Raw genomic sequence first — 22,701 nt, forward strand, 5'->3', positions numbered from 1 at the left:
CTCCCATAATTTACACTGCTGCAGTTTTCGCCACTAAACTAGACAGTTATGGAATTTCGACGAAAAGTCGCTGTAAATGTTCTTCGCTGGTTTTTGGTTGTAAATATAATTTAGCAAACGGTACATTTGCTTATTATTGTCCATTGTTAAAGCGAATAGATTTACGATTATGTTCCCCAACCTGAAATTAAATTACTCCACAAAAGTAAATACACGGCAAAAATTTTATTGATATAAACTTCATTACATGATACAAATAATGGATTATAAATTTACAAACTTCAAAATTCCAACTTGTGCATTATGTTTCTTTCTATAACTGTGACTACAATAATACAATACGATTTAACTAAGTCCCTAACGCACTAAATATTTTTCTGAAATTTGTTAACAAGAAATGTCGGAAACGAAATAAAGCAATTTAAATTTGAATCGAAAAAATTAAAACGTGATCTACATTTTCTAGTAATTTTACCCGGTTGTCCGAACATGAAAATCAAGCTAATGGAATAAATCATTACAATCAGGGATTATAATAATGGATTCCATTATGCTAACACCTAAACTAAATCAACACTTACCGAATAAATTATACAACAACGGAAAAGAGAGATTGGCACTTATTAAAAGAGAAACAAAGATATCTTAGCTGCTAAACATTTAAACGACATACTTTTAAAAATGGAAGATACCACACTGTTTGAAAATTTAAAAGACACGTATAATATATACTTTTTGCATATACTATTTAATAATGAATACTGATTATATTAATGCGTTATTTAATCAACATATAGAGGGATATGGAATTTGTTTCTTCAAAATTCAGTCCTTGAATGCTTTTGTCCTCTAACCAAGCCTCTATACAAAGGCACAAATAAAATTGGTCAAATTTTCTAAGATTTATTTTGATTTTAAATAATTGAGCTCTCTGATCTACAATGGAATTTTGATCAATGTACAAAAATATTTTTGTATGTATACCAAACAATCCAAGTTATAATTAGCATGCAAATTTGTTTGTGATTTAGTGTGCAAAGGGTTAAAGTTTTACAATCAAAGATAAATCGAATTTATTCCAAATTTACATATTTCTCATTAAATTTCATGATCGAATTTGTCGAGACAAAAATACTTTTATACATGGGCTGCAACAAAAATTACATCTAATACTGAATTTACATTCATAATAATTATTAAATTTCTTAGAGTCATTATTTCCAACTCCATAAAAATATTCTATTTACATTGTTAAGTACAGGCCGGTCCAAAATGAGCAAATGCCACGTCGTGTAGCAGTGATATATTATAGCGGCTATAGTTTGATATGAACTGACTTCAGTCATGTTTCGCCCGTACCCTCGTCACAATTAAGAATATATTTTGGACCAGACTGTATACGTTATTTCTTTCAGTTGCATCTAATTTAACACCCTGTGTTAAACAAAACTGAACTGCCATTACGAACTAATAAATTCTCGCATTTTAAAGCTTCACCTTGCTCAGTAAAGTACAAATTCAAAAATTTTACTTTAATAGTTTACACTTTCTACAAATATTTTACACCTATCTACCTAATTACTTGCTACAGTATGGACCCAATTTGATTAATTCCGGAAATAATCAAAAAACTGACAAGGACAAACGACTAAAATAAAGCTTTTACTCCAAACTCCGGGACTTTAAGTCACAGTTTGGCCGTACTATTTTTGGTGTTTGCTTGCGTGGACCCACTAAAATGTTTCGGGCGTCAGAACTCAGATTCGATATGTTTTGGAAATTGTTAGTGTTGTAAGAGACAGTTAAAATGAAATGTATGATTTTAGAAAACAAGTATATTTTACCCTAATATAAATATAAAATAATGGCTTAGAAATAGGTATAAGTATGGTCAAAAAATGTATAAAAAGTGTGCACCTAAAACTAATCTCAACTAATCTCGAAAAAAATCACAATTGGAATTGTACTTTCAGCACGTGGACTCAACTAAAAGAGAATTACAAGACGTGCAAATTTTCACAAGATTTGGATTTGCTGTCCCTCGCCCAAACTTTCCCTAACAAATTCCGGACTTTTAAGCTCGCAGAGGTGCGAGAGCCTCTGTACTTCTTCGGCGAATTGGCGGCACTTCCCGTCGGCGTTCCCGTGGCGGAAACCGGCGATCTATTCCTATTCAAATTCTTCTTCGACGAGCTCCTCTTACGGAACAGATCCCTTGATCTCTCCGGATTCTCCAATTTTAACCGGATTTGAGTGAGGATTCCTACCAGCAGTTCGTCTACGTTGTGATTGATGCCTACAGATGTCTCTATGTACTTGCAATCGTAAGCTGTTGCCATCGATTTTCCCTCTGAAATACATTTCCACGATAGGATCAATCATTATCATCATCATCAGTTGGACTGATAAATAGCATTTGAATTTGAATATCCGAAATAATTGAAATGCCTTCAGTTCATAACACAACAAACTTGCAAAATTGCGTTTTCGATCAACAAACCCCTTTGACAAATTGGAATGTCATATGCGCTAGTATTCGACGATTTATCAAATTTACAGCTGCGCTTATTAAATGTCAAATTATACATTAAACACCACCAACATACGCTATTAATTAAATAAGAAAAATGAAGCTGTTTATATTTATAATTAACTTCTGTTATTAGCACGCTTTCAAGAAACTGTATTTTGCAGCAGTAGACGATTATGAGTTATTGTCAACAATCTTTTTAATTAAGTGGAGCAAATCACGAGCAAGATTTCATAAAAAAATTAGTACAAAAAAGGTCACTCCAAAAGTTATAAAGTCTTGCTAAATTAACTTAGAAGAAAACAGGGCTTCGCTAGAATCAGAAAAAATAAGCAAAAAAATACACCTAGTGTTTGCAAAATCGATAAGGTTTAATTATTATTACCTTTTTTAAATAATAAGAAACTGTTACGCTATTTCAAATATGCTTTTCGTCAGTCAGATAGTTTTTAAAATTTTTCCAAGAGACAAGAGAAAATTGTATTTTTCAAGTGTTAAATTGCTAAACATTGGCAGCATTCAAACGGAAGCCAAGTAGTTGGAATTGACAGGAGACAGGAAAATAAATACTGAAAAACATATAAATAAAAAATAAACGTGTGCGATTTGTGCTATTTATTTTTCATCTCAGGTGAAACGATTTTGTACAAATTGTATCAGTTTTCTGAAATGAGTTTACACAGGACTTCTGGATAATCAATTCCTGATTATTTTGACCGAGATTTCCGTGTGGTGGGTGAAATGTCATGTAAAATAAAATGGAGAAAAAACTTTAATCATATCGGCTGCTCTAAAACCTCCTGAGTTTAAAAACGCGACCTACGCAAGCATTCGTGTGTGACGTGAAATAACGAACTGGATCGTCCCTTAATCCTAAATTTGCATAGATTTAACAATAGGCTTAATATGATTATTTTTCTCTACCCACACCCACACTGTCCGTGCTTTGCGAATGTCTCGAATTCCACGCCTTGTTGTTTCCTCAAATTTAATAACAGTTCAGTTTTGTTTATATCTTGTGCAGTTCATGACAGAACTTAAATTTCATGCTCGATAAACGGTACTTGTGCAGCATCAAGTGTATTATGTGTATGAATATTTAACTCTCTAAGGCGGAGAGTAAGAGAAACTTAATTGAATTTCAGACAGAAATGCAGTTTGTAATCACAGAAAATGTCACAGGAAACAGAAATTTGATGAAACTTTCCGTGGAGATTTACCGCGATTTACGGGTAAGCCGTATTCAGACGCAGAGTGTCAACAAAAAGAAAACAACACCGCGAATAAATTAGCTGCCACATAATCTTAGCTCACAGACGAAAAAACTTTTAAATGTGTTTTCCTCGCGCAGATATAAGAGACAGAGGCATTGTAAACTTTGTCGTTTAAAGTTCTCCCCATACGAGGCACGATTCGATTCCGGAAATTTTCTCTTTTGCATTTATCCAAGCACAAAGTTTAATTAGCGCATGCGAAATTCGCGTATCGAACTTTCCAATATCGCGTTTCGAAATGTAATTGCTTGTAAATTCCTGAAAACTGGTTATAATAAGCCCTAAATTCGAGTGCAACCGCCAGTTTGCAGAGTAATTGCTGCGCCATTACACGCGCTACCCTTCGTATATCCGTGGTGGCTGTCGCACCGTCACTCAATCACCGTCGGAAATCCTGAAAACCCTCCACTGCTGCCAACCCGATCGAAATACAATACCGAGTTACCCAAGCAGGACGATTCCGGACCGATCCGAAATTCCCGGACTCCTCCGGGGGATTTGCTACCTATATCAAGACGAATATCTTGTACCTGCATTTTTATTGCCACCATTATTAAATTTCTGACATTACTAGCAACCCTGAAATGGGTTAATTATTTGGTCTAGCGATAAATCAATGATTTACACGCGTCTTTTCCGCCCCGTCGACGTTATATTTATGGTGCGATTCATCAGCCCGTTTTGGGTTGCCGCAGGCTTTAGAAATTTGCAAATTGAATTATTGAATGAGGAAAAATGCTTAATACACCTTGTAGGTGAACGCCCGCTAGCAAGTTGACCCGAAAGTCGCTCCTTGATCATGTCGAGAGCGCCTTATGCCGGCTTTGCATCCTGGCACAGGCTCAAATAGGCCAATATGTCGAGGGTGCAGGAAAAACCAGTTCTCAGTGCGGACAATTTCCACATACAAGGCGAATAAATGACACCAAATTTGCATATAAATGGCAAAGCTCTCGAAAAATATTATCCCACATGCTTACATAACACACTACAAGCTATAATACCAATTATTGATTTTACAGAGTTTTTGTAAAAGTTAAAAATTGCAATTTTTGTGCATTATATTGACACAAGTTCACCAAATATGGAATTTTTAGTTTAAAAATAAATCTAACGAAAATGAAAAGGTGATTTTTAATCTATTCTAGCAAAATTTTGGGGAACACTTTTGGGGTTTTTTGGCTGAAAACATGGTAACATAAAAAACAAGGTAACACACTTATCGATCTTTGTTGGTAATCTTTAAGCAAATTTAATCAAAATTTTTGGGACACAAGTCAGTTTTTTTTGAAAAATGTTAAAAAGATAATATTTTCAAGCCAGTATTACTACATGATGTTCGGTATATTAAAAGCAAATCTTTCTCAAAATAACATAATTTGACCTTTAACAGAGTTAACATTGCGAAAATTGTCTCCTAACAAGCATCATTCAGTTGCTATTTTTTTATTATTAATTATCTCAGGATAGGATTATTTGTTAAAGTTAAATAAAATTTCTTTAATTTGTTTTAAATTTAGTATTGTGATAGTCGAATGTGTGATCGTTTTTTCCATAATTTTTTGCTCATCTAAAAGTGAGTGATTGTGCTTCAAAAGCTCTATATCACATCGGCTAGGCTCTTTAAAATTGGCACTTGACATTATATCCTCTGCGCATCTCGAAGCTTTTACCAGGGTGTCGACCCCACGATGGCACATGAAAAAATTATAATTCCCTCTGAATTCGTGTTATGCCCTTCTAATGGGCGTTTTGTAAAACTTCTGATGTATTCCTCCAACACGGAATGACTCGTCGCATTGCAGTCGTTATCATAACACAAACTCCGGTCACTGTTATTACACTGCAAGTAAATCGCTTTTCAAAATTTATGCGCTCGGAGTTCTTCTATCGATTTCTGTGGAGCTTATTGTCACAAGCCAGAACCAATATAGTGGCAGGAAAACAATCTGGTCGAAAAAGTTTATGCAATCCCTCGCATATAGTATTCAGCGTACGTAATAAGTGCAAGGCAACAAAGAAATGGTAATATGCGAAGGAGCTCGCAGATATTATCATATTTTATTTACGTTTCCTTGACATTGTTTGTTGTTCTACGATTAGCACGTCATATTCAGAATTTGCGTTTTATGAGTTCAGTCGTTAAAAAACTGTAACAGCGTCAACGTGATTAATTAAGGAAGTCAATATTATCAAACGCCTCTTGCCCTCTTTTTCCCAACTTTCACACGGCTTACAAGTACCGGGATTAATGTAGTCCAAGTGAAGCTAGATTGGATTCTGCTGAATTTAGTATGCTTCAATAGAACAAAGAGGTGATTACTAACTCTTCTGTGACACAAACTCGCAATCCACGTACAAAAGAATAACTCAATTTCGCAAAAACGTTGACTAAACGTGGTCTTTCTTTAATTGCGCAAAAGCTCCAATGTATAATTGATATTTGTGAAATGAATTAACTTTTTATTTCGCTATTTATGAGGGCATTATTCAAAGCTGCGAAATTTGAATAACTTTATCCTTCCGTTTAATATTTGATGAACTATTTTCCATACCTAATTATTCGAAAAGACTGACGACAATGGTCTCGTTTGTGAATATCGACTTCAATCAATGGAGAAGCGAAGCAAATTTGTATTTATAAAAGTGAACTCAATTTTCTTAATGCGCTCGGCATGCTTATCAATCATTTCTAAAGAAAAAATCCACATATGAGAAGAGCAATACAGTAAAGCTTTCTATATCAGATTTAAGGCAAAAAGAACAACCTTCCAACGGATAAAAGAACCCGAACACAATAGGTGATAATCCATAATCAAATAAATTGAATTGGGAAATGTTACATAAAAGAAACTGCTACGAAATTAAACCGTCAGCTTAATAAAATAAAACCAACCTTCAGTCGAGACGACTTTCGACCTGACAAGATCAGCTTTATTCGCGACGAGAATGACGGCTTTTGTGCTGATGGTGTCCAGCGTCCACAGGGTCTGCAGGATTTTTTCGGCACACGCAAGACTCGACCGGTCGGCACTCGAATAGACGACACAATATGCGTGAGGATCCGTGTATTTGTTTATACAACTGTCCGGCTGGAAAATTGCAAAAACATTATCTTGGAACGTGACTTTTCGGTGGAAACTTACCGATAAGTCAGCTGTCGCAAAATCTATAAAAGTAAGTTCGGATTCCTCGCCGGCCAACAGAACGGACACGGATTTCTCCCCGCTTTCGTCATCTGGAACAAACAGAAAATTCGTCAAATCAGTCGCCCATGGGGAGCTTTGAAGCAGATTTCCAGGAAGATATGTATAAGCTGGACCTAGATATAGGAGTGTTTCACAGTTTTCAGCAAATGGACAAGCACAATAGAAGCTACCTACTAGTAATAGAAACAATACTTGCTTTACAAGGTGGTAGGGTAAATGGTGAAGATAAATCGTAGGTGTACCTACTAGACAATTTGGTTTTAACAGTGTCTACAGTTTATTCGTACAACAGTCAACAAACATAATTTTCTCATTTTTTAACAAACATAATTTTCTCATTTTTGATAGTTATTATTATTTTTTTTTATTTTTTTATTTTATCATTCACACACTGTAGTGCTCCTACTCTTTAGTTAACCGTCATCAGCTATGATGATAAAATATGTAAAGTTTCGATATGTTAATCACCCCAAATTCGTTGTTGATTGATTATCCCGGAACCAATTATGTCAAGTGAATGAATATTGCAAAGTGAAATACCATAACCATTATCAATTCTACAACAGTTCTACAATTATTAAATTAGGGAGTTTTTAAAGTACTTACCTTCGTAATACAAAGTTTTTTCTTAATATAATAGATAAAATTATTTAAATTAGGTAAATAATTAGCTCCTTAAGTCTAGACTCTACAGTAGGTAAGTATGTGATAGAATTTTTCTTGATATGTATTCCGTTTTTCCAAAAACTCGTTTAAGGACTTGATAGGTATCCATAAAAATTTAGAGAAACACTCTAGACTATCGTAAGTTTGATATAATTATTAAATAATTGGTACTATTTTTTATTTTTTAATATGTAATTTTATTAGAAACCATCAATTTTGTCAGCAACATAACTAGCTCACTACTTATTATATGTACTGTGTACTAAATCGATAATAGCACATAAACACTGATGTTTCTTATCGGAAGTAAATATGCACTGAAAGTGTTATTATCTTTGACAATGTACTGGGTAGTTGATAACAAAAGTAGGAACATTTGGTAGACTGCACCCGGTTACTTTTTTTAATTTATAAATAAAATTTGGAGTTGCCACCCAACATTCAAGAGCTTTGAGAGTGGAAACTTGTTATAGAGAAATTCCGGAGGTTTCGCCAACCTTTGTGCAATTTCCTTATCACAATTAGTTTTAGTGCGTCAGCGAGTAATGAACGCAGGATACAATTTCCAGTCAGCATCTATACTCGTAAAGCCTCCCCATCTCTTTCTTTATTTAGACTAATCTGGCAAAGGTATACAGAGCGCGATAGAGAAGTTTCGATTGTGCAACCATGAGTTTTCTTGTACGCGTGTTTCGTTCCCTTCTCATTTAAGAAAAAAATATTGCTGTTCTTTATCCAAAGGCAGTTTCCTAAAGTAGGGGCAATTTTCATCAGAGAAGTGAATTCCATCTGGCTATTATGCTCCACGGAGTGGGAAACTCTGCAATAATTATTGTCTTGCTTACCGAACAGGCAGTATTCAGGAGTAGCGTGTTCACAAGGAACAATGGTCACGAAAAGCAACACTGCTATATCGCTTTTTATCACGATCAGCATCTGAGATAACCCGGCGTGAATAAATCCCAGATGTCTGATATAAAGGAAGAAGGGCCGCCCTGGCCTGTTATGAAGTTTGCACAAACATATTAAGTTTTCGTGGGCGAAGTATTGCACGAAACTGGGCCACTTAATCAACGGGAATTTGTTCCGTCGACAGCCTACTTTTTGGTCTAATTGCTGGGAGTAGTGCAGAAAAAGCAAGGAGGACTAAGCATTTAATCTATTTAGATTGAGTTGTTCACCGGCCCCTTGTCGTTTACGGAATCCCTTCCGCTAAATTCAAATCGCCTGTGGAATTACACCAGAAACATGAGGTATTATGGATTAATTCGTTTAAAGGGCTTAACTGGAACACCGCTCATGCTGGAGAGTCAAAAATTGATTCCGGATTGTTCGGAGCCCGGAAAAATCTTGCCCCAAGACTAACGCATTTGGAGCCAATCGGTCGGTCAATATTTGACAGTGAATACGAGTTTCCTGTATAAACAATATAGAAACCAGCGTTTTAACTCTGCGTTTATGAAACGTTCCCTGAAAATAACACCCCGATGATATTTTTCCTCAGAAGATGGAAGAGGTGATTTGTGGATTCTGGCATTGTTGCGCCATTCAATTCACATAAAGTTCTATTACGCTGTAGACACCTCGAGCTAGAGAGTAAACCCCCATACATCTGTCTTACACTCCGAAATTAGCTCGAAAAAAATGAAAAAGTTCTGTTATGAAATACGTGCTTCTGTTCCGAAAGCGCGTAATTGGCAACAATGTCACAAATGAGCGAAATTAAATTCCTCGACGATCCACCTCTTAAAACACAGTCGTAAAATGTTGCAGATGGTTCCCGGCTTTTGGCCAATTTATTTATGACCATTATTGTATTATTATTATCCTCTTGGTTGAGGTTTTATTCGACAGCTATTTTGCTGAACTGCATTTCTAACAATTTATCCCAAGTACGCTCAAGTGCAAATGTGAACCCTTTTCCAGCGACACGTGACAATTTTCCTGATGCCAGCAAATGCGGGAAGAATACTTGATACTTCCGACATTACTATAATCTAAGGAAATCTCTAATAAAACTAAGCGGAGGATAATGGATTTTAATATTAAAACTCAATCTTCATGCAAGGGTGTGGGCCCATTCTTAAAATTGGCATGCTTTGTCTCGAATAGAGTGTTTCTATTAAAAATGCAAACAAACTCATAATCATATTCCTCGAGAAAATAGAGAAAAAGAAACAACTGGTGCAACTTCCTCCCGACATCAAACGAACACATTTTCTTTTCACCTCGACTAACACGCCTCTTTGTCCCCATTTTTTCAGTGCGCACAAAAGCCTACCATGCATGCAAAATTTAATTTGGCCAATCATCTCTCCGTTCGTTCAATAATTATTTCATTTGAAACGTTGACCATCATGAACGGAGACTGCGGGTTAATGGCTTTTGAAAATAATGCGAATTTAAATATAACGAGCTTAATGCCCGCTTGCATTATACAAGGGATTTTCAAACTAATTTTAAAAATGACACTTTGATTACTTCTCCAATAACGCATCGACTCGCTTTTTATTGATGATGGAAATTTTTGCACTCTTTCAGTCCCCTGGCTGGAGGCTTGACCCTGCAAACTAAATATAATGATCCATCTCGTTGTTACCGCTCCAGAATAAGTGGTCCAATTTTCATTCTATGTGAATTTGCCAAAGTTCTAATAAATTCATGTCGGTAAAAGCTGTTCCCGTTTCAAAAGCTTTTTATGTGCAATTTTCATATGAATTTTGATTTTAACAAGTTACTACGGGCCAAATAAACCGCACATCTGCAAAGAACATTTTATTTAATTTCATTTTTGACAAAGGCGTTTAACAGACCCCTGAATAAATTTAACGCCAAAACTTGTCGCAGAAAGTTAACTAACATTTTACTACTGATTATTTAATTATGAAGTAGTTTAGTCAAGGAGAGATGTGTTGAAAATATACCTTTCTCCCATTCCCTTAAATTAAGGTACTGTCAGAAAAAATAAATACCAACAACATAACTTAGTAGTCTGGTGTAGGCTCATTAAAAATATGTATTTACGAATTACTAAACAACTAATTGCATATTTACAATTATAATAATCATTTGTGGTAAGTCAGCAACAACTTGGAGCAAATAACGGTAAATTAAACAAAGGTAAAATCAACCATACAGAAACTTATCTTTGCATAACATTTGCAAAAGTTAAATGCAAGTTAAATATTGCAATATTTACTCGAACTCATTAAATTCAAGTGCTTTATTATAACTTTCTTTGAACTTGTCTTATGTAATATATTTTTATTCCAACTTTCACTTTGTAAAATAATGAATCGTAATGTTTTTTCCGTAAATTATAAAAAAGTATTTTTGGCATAAAGACGTTAATTATTGTTATGATTGTTAACTGTGTGTGCAATTTTAAAAGTGATCAGATTTAAGTAGAACACAAATAGGTAGAGAGGCACTTTGCGGATGTTTTAACAAGTTTGTTAATGACTTTGAATTTGGTTCAAATTTCCATTCTATTTTCTTGCGATTTTTAATTAACTCTAGCGTCCAAAATCAACTATTGTCTGACAAGAATGTTAAAATTGACTTTAAATTAGTTTTAGTGCGAGCGTTCCACAAACGCGGCCGAATTGAGGTCTCCACTCGATCAAACAGTGGATTTTTCGAAACACTAACGATGTCATGAATTTAAGATGCCAAATCAAATCAGTCCCCGAGCACGCCTCTGCTGATCGTTTCCGACCCGATTTAAAGAGAACTGTGGGCACAATCTGAAGGCACTTGAGGGAATTAGCATGACAGAGGTTTTTAGTACCTACCCTGTTTGTCTACCTCACCAGAAACGAATTCGATCCTTAGACTAATCCCGCCGCAGTTTTCGCTATCTGATAATTAAAACACAACTCAGTTAGCCCTTTGCTGAAACCGAATCCTCGGTTCTCGCTACTAGTTCTACAAAGGGGGTGGAACGGTTTCCTACACCTTGTTACACGCGAATTTGTTCAACTCGAGTTACAAAAATGTGGGGGTGTGAAATGTGACCTAATTTCGCTCGATTCTCACCTATGCTAGTGTCATAAGCGTGGAGGTACTCGGAAGTCATAAACTGGGAGACTAGGGAGGATTTGCCCACGGCTGGGCCCCCCAGCATCAGGACCTTGTACGGGGTGGGGCCGGGGGCGCTGGTGGACGACTCCCGCGAGGACGCCAGGCTGCAGGAAGCGGACGTACGTGCCGATCCCGCCGTCGACACCGCCCCCGGAAGCTGCTCTGTGCTGAAAAGTTAAAAATTATCGCTAGATTAATTGAAAGAGAATTACCGACAAAAGAGCTCTTGTTAAGGGTAACGAAGGGAATTAGCTGCGATAGTGGCGCTATTCGCTTCACTCCCCGATAATAAACTCTAAAGATCTATAATAATAAAACAGTGTGTAATGCGCTATTTTATGGGGCACTTATTCTCGTTTTTATGAATTTCTTTGACGAGCCAGAAATACAACGTAATTTAGGTGCTCATTTCAGGGGTTTCAGGTTTGACACTGAAAACTTAATACAATGACGCAGACGTTGCCTTTATTAACGCTGTCTTTCAAACTAAATCGATATAAATAACAATTGTACAAAGAGAAGCAATTTAACTAAATGCATCATTGCCTTCATTACCGAGCTCGGAAATTTTTCACTTCTACAAATGCATTTATTTAGTAAATGGATAATTACGGCCGCCCACGTTTATCACTTACAAGTACACACTGAAACCCAATTATTTCAAATGAAACTTTATTGTTACATTGCCACAAATGTATTAAACTTTCCGTCCCTTAATTCTCATATCATTAAAAAACTCGTCTCAAGTTAGAAAGTAAATAGATCTTGCAACAAGTATATTAAAATTTCTGTTATATCAAGTTTTTGACGTGTATTTTTTTATCTAATATTCCACCCTACTTACGTCTTATCATATGTTAAATTAAGATCTGATTATTTCTAAGGATATTTCACAAAATTCTAAAATAAAAAAATAAAGCTTTTGGAACAATATTGCATCGTTTAAATGAAATAAGTTAAATTAGCTACCTACTAATACTAGGCAAAGCAATATCATATTAATTATTGTGGAAATACTTGTAATTAAATATTTGTGCCAATTTTCCCTTGCTCTCCAACACAATTTCTATGGTTTTAACTAAATTGATTTTGCAATTAAGCTTAACATAGCTTTAAGTTTGCACAAAAGCTGCTTTCTGTACCCATAACTCATTTTTTTCTAAAGCAGCTTCTTATTGTTCTAACTGACTACTTATTGATAAAAAAAAATATCCGAGTAGGGACGTCTCAGTTGAAACCCACCAATTCAAGTCTATGCCTGTCTGGTGGATTTCAAAGCACAAAAAATACACCAATATACTTACTTATAGCATGTGCCAATATTTTAAAGCAAATTTCAAACTTTGCAATATCTGGAAATAAAAAGATCCGGCTCAAATTGAACACTCTGAACTCACAATATTCTGCATCGGTCAGTCTGAAATTAGTTATCAACATTCCTGGCAGTTTCTAGCAACATCAGCGTTTATTGCAGCTTCAATAGCGAAATTATCTAAACGACTAATTTTAAATTAACTCAAACCGCACGCTCTGCGCAAAATTCCCGTGTCATATTATCGTTGGGGTGTAATAAATGACAAAATATTTAATATCTCGCATAATTAATCACACCGGACAGAATTTGCGACAATAATACCATGTATAGAATCAAATAATCCTCATTAACGTCATCTGTAATTCAGTGCATTACCCTTCACAGTTAAATTAACGTGAACAGCAACAACGCATCCAGAATTCGGATCAATGGCTCCCACATTACGACGAGCAACTCAATTAATCTGATATTTTTCAGACAAGACCCTTCACCGAATGGAACCCTTATTGTCTAAAGTTTATTGTCCTGTATGTGGCAGTTTTCCTATTTTCCTGAACTCTCGCGTGTTCACATTCCGTTTAGCGCACATAAAAAGCGTAAAATAACGTTTCGGTTTCGATAAATCGGCACTTATCAAAACATCGCACGCCGAATTACACGAAGGCTAATTAATTCATGGCGAGGGTACATAATTTTACTGAATTAGTTAATGATTCACAAACTGCTACAAAGTATGATAACGATGTTAGTGCGGGTATAAATTTCCTTGTTTACATAAACGTTTTACTTTCTGTGGTAGACACGACATGGGAAAGAAAAGGACTGTAAAGCTACAATGCTGGAAAACGGGGAAATGCACTCGGTTTTTCAAACATATTTCAACTTCAAGTTTAAAATGTTTACGACTGAAATAATACAGCGTTGGTTTGTGAGCTTTATGCCAAAGTTTCTGATCAAAAGGGAGTGCACGATATGGTAATACTTTGTAGCTTCAACAAAAAATATCACTTTGTGTCCGACACAATTACGCTACCTACATAAAAGTTATTAATTTTTAAATGGGATTTGTAAATATTTTAACATAACACGAAGTGCTAGCTAGTGCAATAAATAATGGCTGGAAATAACAAACGAGAGCAAACAATTCGAAATGTGATATGCATAAAATTTCTAGTTGAACCTGGAATTAATAAATACAAAATTTCAAGCACTCTCCAATTTTTATTTCATTTAAAGAACAAATAGAAAAATCGTATTTTTATGCCATAATTCCAGAAATGCTCGATTTAAACCGCTATAATTTTGTCCACACTCAAATTTAAGCGCAAAAACACATTTTCTTAATTGGCTCCAGGAATATGTTGCTAACTTGCAGTTTTACCACATTTCCAACAAAATTAAAGTCACTTTAAAGCGAACGATTTTATTGCAAACGCTCTGAGGTAGGCACCTTTTAGAAATAAAACTTAATTACTGATATATTTCAGTGCACTTTCCCCGGAGTACTTTGTATTTCCATAAAACCATAAGGAAAAAATTCATTCCGTTTGTCCTGCGTATAAAAGCTCGTGAATATTGCAAATAATACTCAAGCTTGAGTTTTTTATAATGTGCGAATGTTGGGTTCTTAAATATCGGGTTGAAACAGAATTTTAATTTTCCTAACTACAAACTTTAATTTTTACTAGTTATTTTAAAATGAACGTGTCAAATCATTGATCAAATAAGATACATTAAACCGAATTTTTCACTACGACAATTTAATCAAAGATCTAAGTTTACCAAGTTGAAATAATATCAATATTTGTGAATGGATGCATAGGAAGGTTCGCGTCCGGAAATTACACGAGCACTTGCATGCTGAAACTTAGAACTTTGAAGTGAACAATACGTGTGCATCTTCGAACAAACTTTGTAAACCGCATTGCAGTTGTGTTCCGAGGACTGGTTTTTACCACAACTTAAAGTAGTCCAAATGCCAAAATATGAAAGCTAATGAATAGTAGATTTATGAAAAAAGTTCCAGAATTTATTTGAAAATTGTGTCAACAATTTTTTTGAGACTTCAGTTTCAGGCGTCGCCTCTTGAAAAAATGTGTCCTGAGCGCGATTTTTCGAGTATCGGTTTGTAGTTTATTTTGCGACTTTCTCAGCACGCCCTAATGTTTTTTCATCGGTTTTTGATGGCTCTGCTTGGGGCTTCTATCCGCGGAATACATCAGATATTCGATACAGATTGCTTTGTCCGATTTAATCAATATACAATCTCGAGAGGAGTTCTGCAAGCAATGCGTTTTCTCCGTGACAGCGGCGGCTATCAACCCTAAGTGTCGTGATAATATTGCCCCTATTTTAGGAAAAAGTAGCTTTAGCAAATCAGGAAACACCCACCCGGGGTTGTAGTGGCGGAAACGTTCCTGTCTGTGACGCAACAGCATCGAATCGGTGAACTGAAAGTTCGAGGGTGTTCGAATGACGTTCAGAGCGGCTTGTTCTGACGTTATTTCGATCTTAGTATCGGTTAAAATTTGTGCCCACTCGTCATCATGTCTCAATGAGCATTTAACGAGAGCGTAAAAACCCCGCAACTAATAGCTACTCCTGAAATTTGTTTGCTAGCAGCATTTCCCATAATACCATAATCAGAGCAAGTTGGGAACTTGTAAATAATATCGAATTATGTACACGTGAAAAAGCAATATAATGTCAACGGAACGATCAAAAATTGGTAGAGGACGGAAATGAAAAGGCACTGAATGAGAAAAAATCATGATGAAATTGTTCCGAGCCGAGAAAGAGGTAGAATTTCCGCAGGAAAATTCTACTTTATCCTCACAAAGACTTTGTTGCCAGACATTGTCTTTAATCACGAAAAAATATTATTTATTGCCTTCTCAAACTCACTTTAATGACGCTGCTCTGTACAGACCTTCAATAAAACATGCATATTAAAATTCCCTTCAGGAGAAAGTTCCTTATTTCGAAAACATTGTAATTGTGTACGAATTTGGCCTTAATAAAGTGCTTTCCGTAACAAGTTCTACTGAACTGTTTTTAATATTTTACAAAAAATCAATTGCTGGCAATTCGTGTTCCGTCATTGTTTAAGCTAATGTGTTTGAAGGGACGATTGTATTTTCACGACATGCAACGGTTTACATTCGTGCAAGTTATTAATATTTGAGTTGTTTACTCAAAATTCTCGGTTTTCTGTTACGGGAAAACCAGTAAAATCGCCATTATTTTTGACTTGTGATGTTAAATTAAAATTGAAGGAAGAGATCAAGCGAGAGTGACACTCTTGACGACTTCCGCATTAATCCTTTCCGTCAGTCAAAATCCGTGGGTCTGATGACTAAGCTTTAATAAATCACAACCAGGTCTGGCATTATGTTTAGGTGTTGTGGGTTTTCAGTCTCTTTGAGGTGGGGTTTCTACCCCACTTGTCATCTCTTGCCAATGGCCGTGACTATTATTAACTCGCACGATAGATGACAGGTTAATATCGATTCTTAGCTAAAATATCAGCACTTCGCAAAGACAATAATCCATTGATGTTGACCTATTTAGCGGCATAGGTTAAATCAGGTGACATTTGCACAAGTTTGCACTCCAATTTAAAAAGCTCCGGTGAATAAACTCGCCTCGTCATTATCCCGTCTGATATTTTCGCAAAAAATGTTTCAGAAAATTTAATAACCCCAGAGAATATACAGCTCCGGCTTTATCAAAAACAGTTCTTTATGGGCACTATTTGAATTGTGTCACTTCAACACTAATTGAATCTTCTGTGAAGTATAGCTTTTAAAGCGAAGCTTTTACGGACAACTTCTGAACTTCGGCAATAAATTAGTTCACGGGCGATAAGTGAACTTCGAGATCGTATTTTATTGAAATTTCATATATTTTTCACGAAAGTTGAAACTGAGAAAAAAGTCTCACAGGCGTCTAAAAGCCCGCAAAACAATTTTATCACCGGCAAAATATCACGACATTCTAATTCCATTTCCAGGACATTGCCTGTTGTAGTCTTTTGGGACAATCTTTAATTATAGAGGCGGAATTTTTTGAATTTCAAATTGTCCTTTATTCTGTATTTTCTTTCTTAATTATGGACGCGAAATTAATTTTCGGTTCGCTTGGGGAGTTTTGATAAAATATTTCCTCCTAATTGCCAAACTCGTTTATTTCCTATTTTCTCAAAAAATAAAGATGTTTTTTCAAAAAGTCTAAATTAGAATAGGTGTAAACAAACAAGTGTTTTCCACCTGTGTAAAAATAAAGTGACAGACCTCACTTATACACAAGTGACAGTTTTTGAATTACAGCCAAGTAAATATTGAGAACTTCCGGACTATGTAATTAACTCGGTTAATATTAAATTATCTGTTTAGCACAAAGTTACAAGCGTTTGAACTGCACCCAAATAACCAAATGCACAACTTGGTCTATGCTACAAGCCAATTCATACATTCTCCAGTTTCAAGTGTTTACTTTATAATCTAGAGCATTAATGCGAAATAAATAATTCCGACTGCCTTTCTAATTAAACGTTTTTTTATCGCTTATAAATTGTAGCAACTTGCCCTACAAAGTTCTTATTTTCGCTTGTTAAATTTTAAAGCTTCATTTTTTCAGTTACAACCGCTTCAGTAAGCCAGTAGCTGCAGGTCTCGAGAAAGTTCTTGATGAAAGTTTAAGCTTTCTACATAAACCTTTCAAAATGATTTACTTTTACGAAGAATGCAGCTATACCCTCGGCTAGTTGCATTTCTACACGAATTGCTCGAAATAAATTCCGCTTATTGTTATTCGTGAAGACACATCTATTCGGAAAAATTTGCTTCTTATGATTTGTCAAAACAATCCTTTGATATTTGACCTAACTTCCTCTTCCCGAGTTATATTAAAATTTGTGTCAACAAACCTCTCATTTTGTTGAAAAAACAGATAGGCTGTTTTATTTGTTATAATTTCCGGTTCATAAATTTTCGATTGTGGGCGGATCGGTGATGAGTGCTTCGTGCCAATTTAGCATAATTGTGGTGAAATTTTCCGGTAAAAGGGCCCAAGAGAAATAGAGTAGACATTCTATCGATCTGTCTGCAGTATGTGAAAACGCCCAAAGCGGTTTACTCTGCCACTTTATCATACACTTTGCCTATAAATATGTGTGTATTTGAGCAGAGCCTAGGTTTGTGCGTTCTATAAATACGTGCCGATCGATAAATTATGAATAAATATTGTCATTTAAGCGCATTTGTGAAACTTCCAACTTTATTTGTTCGCATGCAGTTATGAGTAATTGCAGGCTTAAAACTGCCGCCTTAAAGAATTAATCGTCCATTTACTTGGATCATTTTTCTTACATTTGCGTAAATTGGGCTTGTAATCGATGCATAAACGAAGAGGGTTGAGAGATTGCTGGAGTTTATGTTACAAGTTTATTTCTTGCCAAGGGTGGAGTGGTTATTTCGCAGTGCAGATGGTATCTGATTCAACCTTAATTTTCCACCGACATTAAAAGCAAATTTCGAACGATTTTCGTCGTCCATCAGGAAGAATTAGATACGTTTACTATTCTCAAGTCACAAATAAAATATTTCCGCTGTTACAACTGCAAACAAATTCTAAAGGTTTGGACAGTCGGATATCAACAGAAATTTTATTTTATTTATAGTCACAGAATTTTTCACAAGAAGAAATGTTAGCAAATGCATTGTCCTTTTTAACTCTTTCCGTGAAATGACAATAAATCTTCCTTTTTACTATTCTACAGGAAAAATGTACAGGGTACTACAGTTTTTATAATTTGTGTCAATGTTACAATGAGAATTTATTTGTTTAATTATTTTTTTTAGATTTGAGGGAAATATGGAATCAAAATAATTATTGTTTATTTAAAGATTGTTAAAAACCATAACTTACTATAAAGTTAATAATTGGTTAAAAATCCGATCAAAAAATTAAAAAAATACATATAAGAAAGTAAACATCGTTTTATTTTATGAAACCTAAAAATTGACCCAATATAAAGTTTGTAAGTATAAAGCAAATGACTGTGCAAGTAAATACTAAAATTCTTCAAATAAACTTTAAACAAAAAAAGTGTACGTAAGTGAAAGTTGCAAGGACTTCTTAATCTTTACCATTTTTCCAAGAAACTGATTATAGCGAAAGAGCAAATTTGAAACTTTATTAGTAGGTTGATATGCCATGAAGTTATTAAATTCTCTAACAAAATATTAAAATTGAAGGTAGTGAACTTTGCTTACTGTTCCAACAATTCGCCGATCATTTAAAGCTTTAATAACTTGAGCTGCAAAAAGTGCAATTTTCTTATGTTATGAGCAAGCGCTTCGATGTAATTATTGAATAATTTACTAGTTGAAAACAGGCTCTTACACGCTTTTAATTAGAACTTTGCTCGAGTTTGTGCCCAGTTTGCATCTTAAAGGATTAAACGGGCAAGTTTTATGCGTGTCCTACCTCGAATTGCTGGAAGCGACCGAATTGTTGGACCTAGATCTGCGGCTTTTCAGACTGTCGCCCCTATTGACGACGCCTTTTCCAGTGATCGAGAAGTGTCGTAGGCGATAATACTCCTCTTCAACGCCCGTGTTGGGCATCGACGCCACTCGAGACCTTTGCTGTGGCAAACAGAGATAATTCGGTCTACCAGAAGACCGGCCTGGAGTCTTTACAGATTGAGATCGATTGTGGTGAGGGCTCCCGTACCTGCGGAATTGAGATTAAATGGTACCGGACTTAATGGTGAACCATTAGTTCATTGCACACATAATTAACACAGCCGGCTGCTCCCAAACTTTGGATAATTCATTTTTCTGAACGATAAGGCACGTCTGAAATCGATCCGAAAAAAGCTACTCTCCGCTGAATAACCCGCTGCAACGCTTTATTAAAGTTCCTGTTTCTTATCTATGAGACCATTAACTCGGCACAATTTCTAAGTTTTAAGCTTAATGATTTCGGCTTCATCGAATTTTGTTACGGGCTTTTCAGGTTAATCGTGGCCATAAAATACGGTATTAAATGTCTATTTTTGTCTCATTAGTATGCAAACCGGTGATTTCAAACAATGAAGTTAGAACAAAGATGATAATTTCTATAAACTTGACTCCGGCGAAATTTGAAAGAAAGTCATTCGACAGAGCTTTATGAATAATCGCTTTTTCAGTACTTTTTTATACGCCCGGATTCTGTTTAAAAAACTGAGCTTTTTTCACCATTATTTTCCGCAATTCTGCTTTATGCCCGTTTTATGAGGCACCGTATAGATAAACGAAAACAATTTTTTAAGTCCGTGAATCAAGCCAATATGTGCGCCGCAAAAAGGCAACTTCAAGCACTATTAAAATCCACGACCAAAGACGAAAAAGGTGTGAATTTATGGAACCCCTAGACACACACACAAAAATTAGATCAAACATTTTGTGTATAAATAACTGATTGACTAATCGTAGATTATAAATATCTCTACTTTACTCACTCAACAAACAACTTGCTTAGAATTCATAGACAACTTTTTAGCAAGATCAATAAATACAATGAAACTATGAAAGAGTAATTGGCATATTTACATTAATATTCAATGTCATTCCAAATTTTGCACTAAAATTTCAAATATTTACGGGAACATTTCAAACCTTGCTTCTTCGTGCATATTTTACAGTCTTTAGTAGTCCTTTCGTTATAAATATTTATTTGACATTCAAATCATCTAAAAAGTGGTTTTAGTTTTGTTTACAGGAGTGGAAATTTTTAGATTTGCCAATGAAAATTTCTTTCATATCGCTGATTATTTTTCCAGAGTTTTATGCTTGTTGTCTTTAGGCGAGTTATATCAAGCTCCGGTAATTTTAGTCATGAATGTTTAAAATATATCCTTGAAATGATCCTTCTATTCGCTTTGAGATCTATTGGCTTTTTATTCCCGATAAACGTTGCTTTTGTAGTTTATTGTCCAAAATTCGTTTCATTTGGTGAACGTAAATAATAAATTGTTATTGCCGTAAATCTGTGTCTTGTTTGTTTAGTACATTTATTACATACTGTTATAAATTAGGTCATTTAAAATTATTGTGCTGGTTAAAATTAGTGTAATTTATCTAAAAATAACACTACAACGCGAAACAAAAATAGAACTTTTGATATCAACATTAGGACTATTTTTACCAAGCGAAAGCTATTTCAAAACGTGTGAATGCAAGAAACGAAAAAACAAGCATGCAATTTTAATAAATTACGCGTTATTAAATATCTTGGTCTAGTTAACCCGAGCTAGCACGAAAGCTATTACCTCATCTCAAAATCGTGGATTTCTTCTAGCGTTAAATTGTTAGCCACGTCCAGTAGCTGCTTCATGTTTTCTTCCTTCTGTCTCTTGAAACTCAACTTATTCCCGACACTTTCTACGTTCGACACGAATTCACTTCCGTTCTTCAGCAGGATCGTCGAGACATTCGAGTGATCCAAGCTGAGTGACGGCTGCTGAACGACGATAGTGGCTTGCGGAGCTTTTCGGCCACCAAAGTGTACTGAATTTTCCAAAGGATTAGTAGTAACATTTATAGGTGATGTGGCAGATGCTTCTAGCTGAGCCCCCACTTCTCGTAAACATTTGTTGAGACACACGCTGCCGCGCTTTTCGCCGGAAACATGCAACGAATCCACTTGGCAAGCATCCACCGTTTCGTTGAAGAAGTCTACGCGGAGGTCTGGCAAAGGCGGGGTCATCCGAGCCTTTTCCCGATACTTGGCAATGTGCTTCTCGTCGTAGCTGAACTTCTCTCGCGGCTTGTTGGGCGAGTGGTGGCGTCTGCTGGCCTTTTTGTGCCGGTGTTTGGGCTTGGGGGAGTCGTCGTTGGTCTCCGGCGAGGAGTTCAAGGTCCGCTCGGCGCGCCGCTTCGGGGAGGTCCTCTCGGGCTTCTCTTTGCCCTCCACGTCCAGCCGTTTCCGCACACTTCGCCTGTGCTCCTTCGGACTCGTCTTGTCCACCATCATCTTCTCCATGTCGTTTTGAGCCGCGCGGTAGCTCCTTCTGAAGTCCTTCGGGTGGGGCTTTTCTGCGGGCGGGTCCACTGACATTTTTTCAAAGTCGTTTTGCGCCGCTTGTTTGTAGCTGTTTCTGCGACGGGCTTCCATTTTCAGAGCCTCAATCTGCTCTTCCATCAGTTTCTCGACAGTTTTCTCCTGAGGGTTGCTGGGTTCTTGCGATTCGAACACGAACTTGTTCTCTTCTTTTGATAGAACAGCTTTGGGTGTTTCAACATCGAAATTGAATCGGGTTTCCTGTTTAGCAGTTGGAGGTGTTTGTTGTTTTGCGGTGATTGGTGTTTTGGGTGATAGTGGAACTGGTTGGAGGATTTTGTTGCCATCTGCGTTTTCTGAATTGAAATAATCAACCGCTTCAGGATGGTCTAAGCTGTCCTCCGTCACGTCCCCGTCAGTTGCTGTTACTGTTGTTACGATGGTATTAGAGCTGTCTGTGCTGGTATTGATGGTGGTTTCGGAAGCAGTACTTGAGCCCATGACTATCACCTTTGGGACAGGCTGTGTACAATTAAATAATTTTACTATTTTGTCAATAAAAATTTACAAAGA

At 36.0% G+C, this 22,701-nt stretch overlaps 1 protein-coding gene across 5 annotated transcripts in view; it reads right to left on the bottom strand.

Moving 5' to 3' along the window:
• Positions 1–206: 206 nt before the first annotated feature.
• LOC664242 (hypothetical protein) overlaps positions 207–22,701 on the bottom strand; it is a 49,603-nt gene continuing 27,108 nt past the window's right edge. For 3 of the 5 annotated variants that reach the window (XM_008197664.3, XM_064355445.1, XM_064355446.1), the window contains 7 exons: positions 21,398–22,650; positions 19,567–19,815; positions 11,718–11,929; positions 11,474–11,539; positions 6,951–7,042; positions 6,701–6,896; positions 207–2,350 (listed from right to left, as the gene is read on the bottom strand). In XM_008197664.3, the coding sequence (XP_008195886.1) occupies positions 1,998–2,350; positions 6,701–6,896; positions 6,951–7,042; positions 11,474–11,539; positions 11,718–11,929; positions 19,567–19,815; positions 21,398–22,650 (2,421 nt within the window). In that variant the 3' untranslated portion in view covers positions 207–1,997. The remainder of the gene's footprint in view (positions 2,351–6,700; positions 6,897–6,950; positions 7,043–11,473; positions 11,540–11,717; positions 11,930–19,566; positions 19,816–21,397; positions 22,651–22,701) is intronic. The other 2 variants (XM_015982150.2, XM_008197665.3) reach the window with 2 other exon arrangements.

Source organism: Tribolium castaneum, chromosome 3 (genome assembly GCF_031307605.1).
Source record: "Tribolium castaneum strain GA2 chromosome 3, icTriCast1.1, whole genome shotgun sequence".
Lineage (NCBI taxonomy): Eukaryota > Metazoa > Arthropoda > Insecta > Coleoptera > Tenebrionidae > Tribolium > Tribolium castaneum.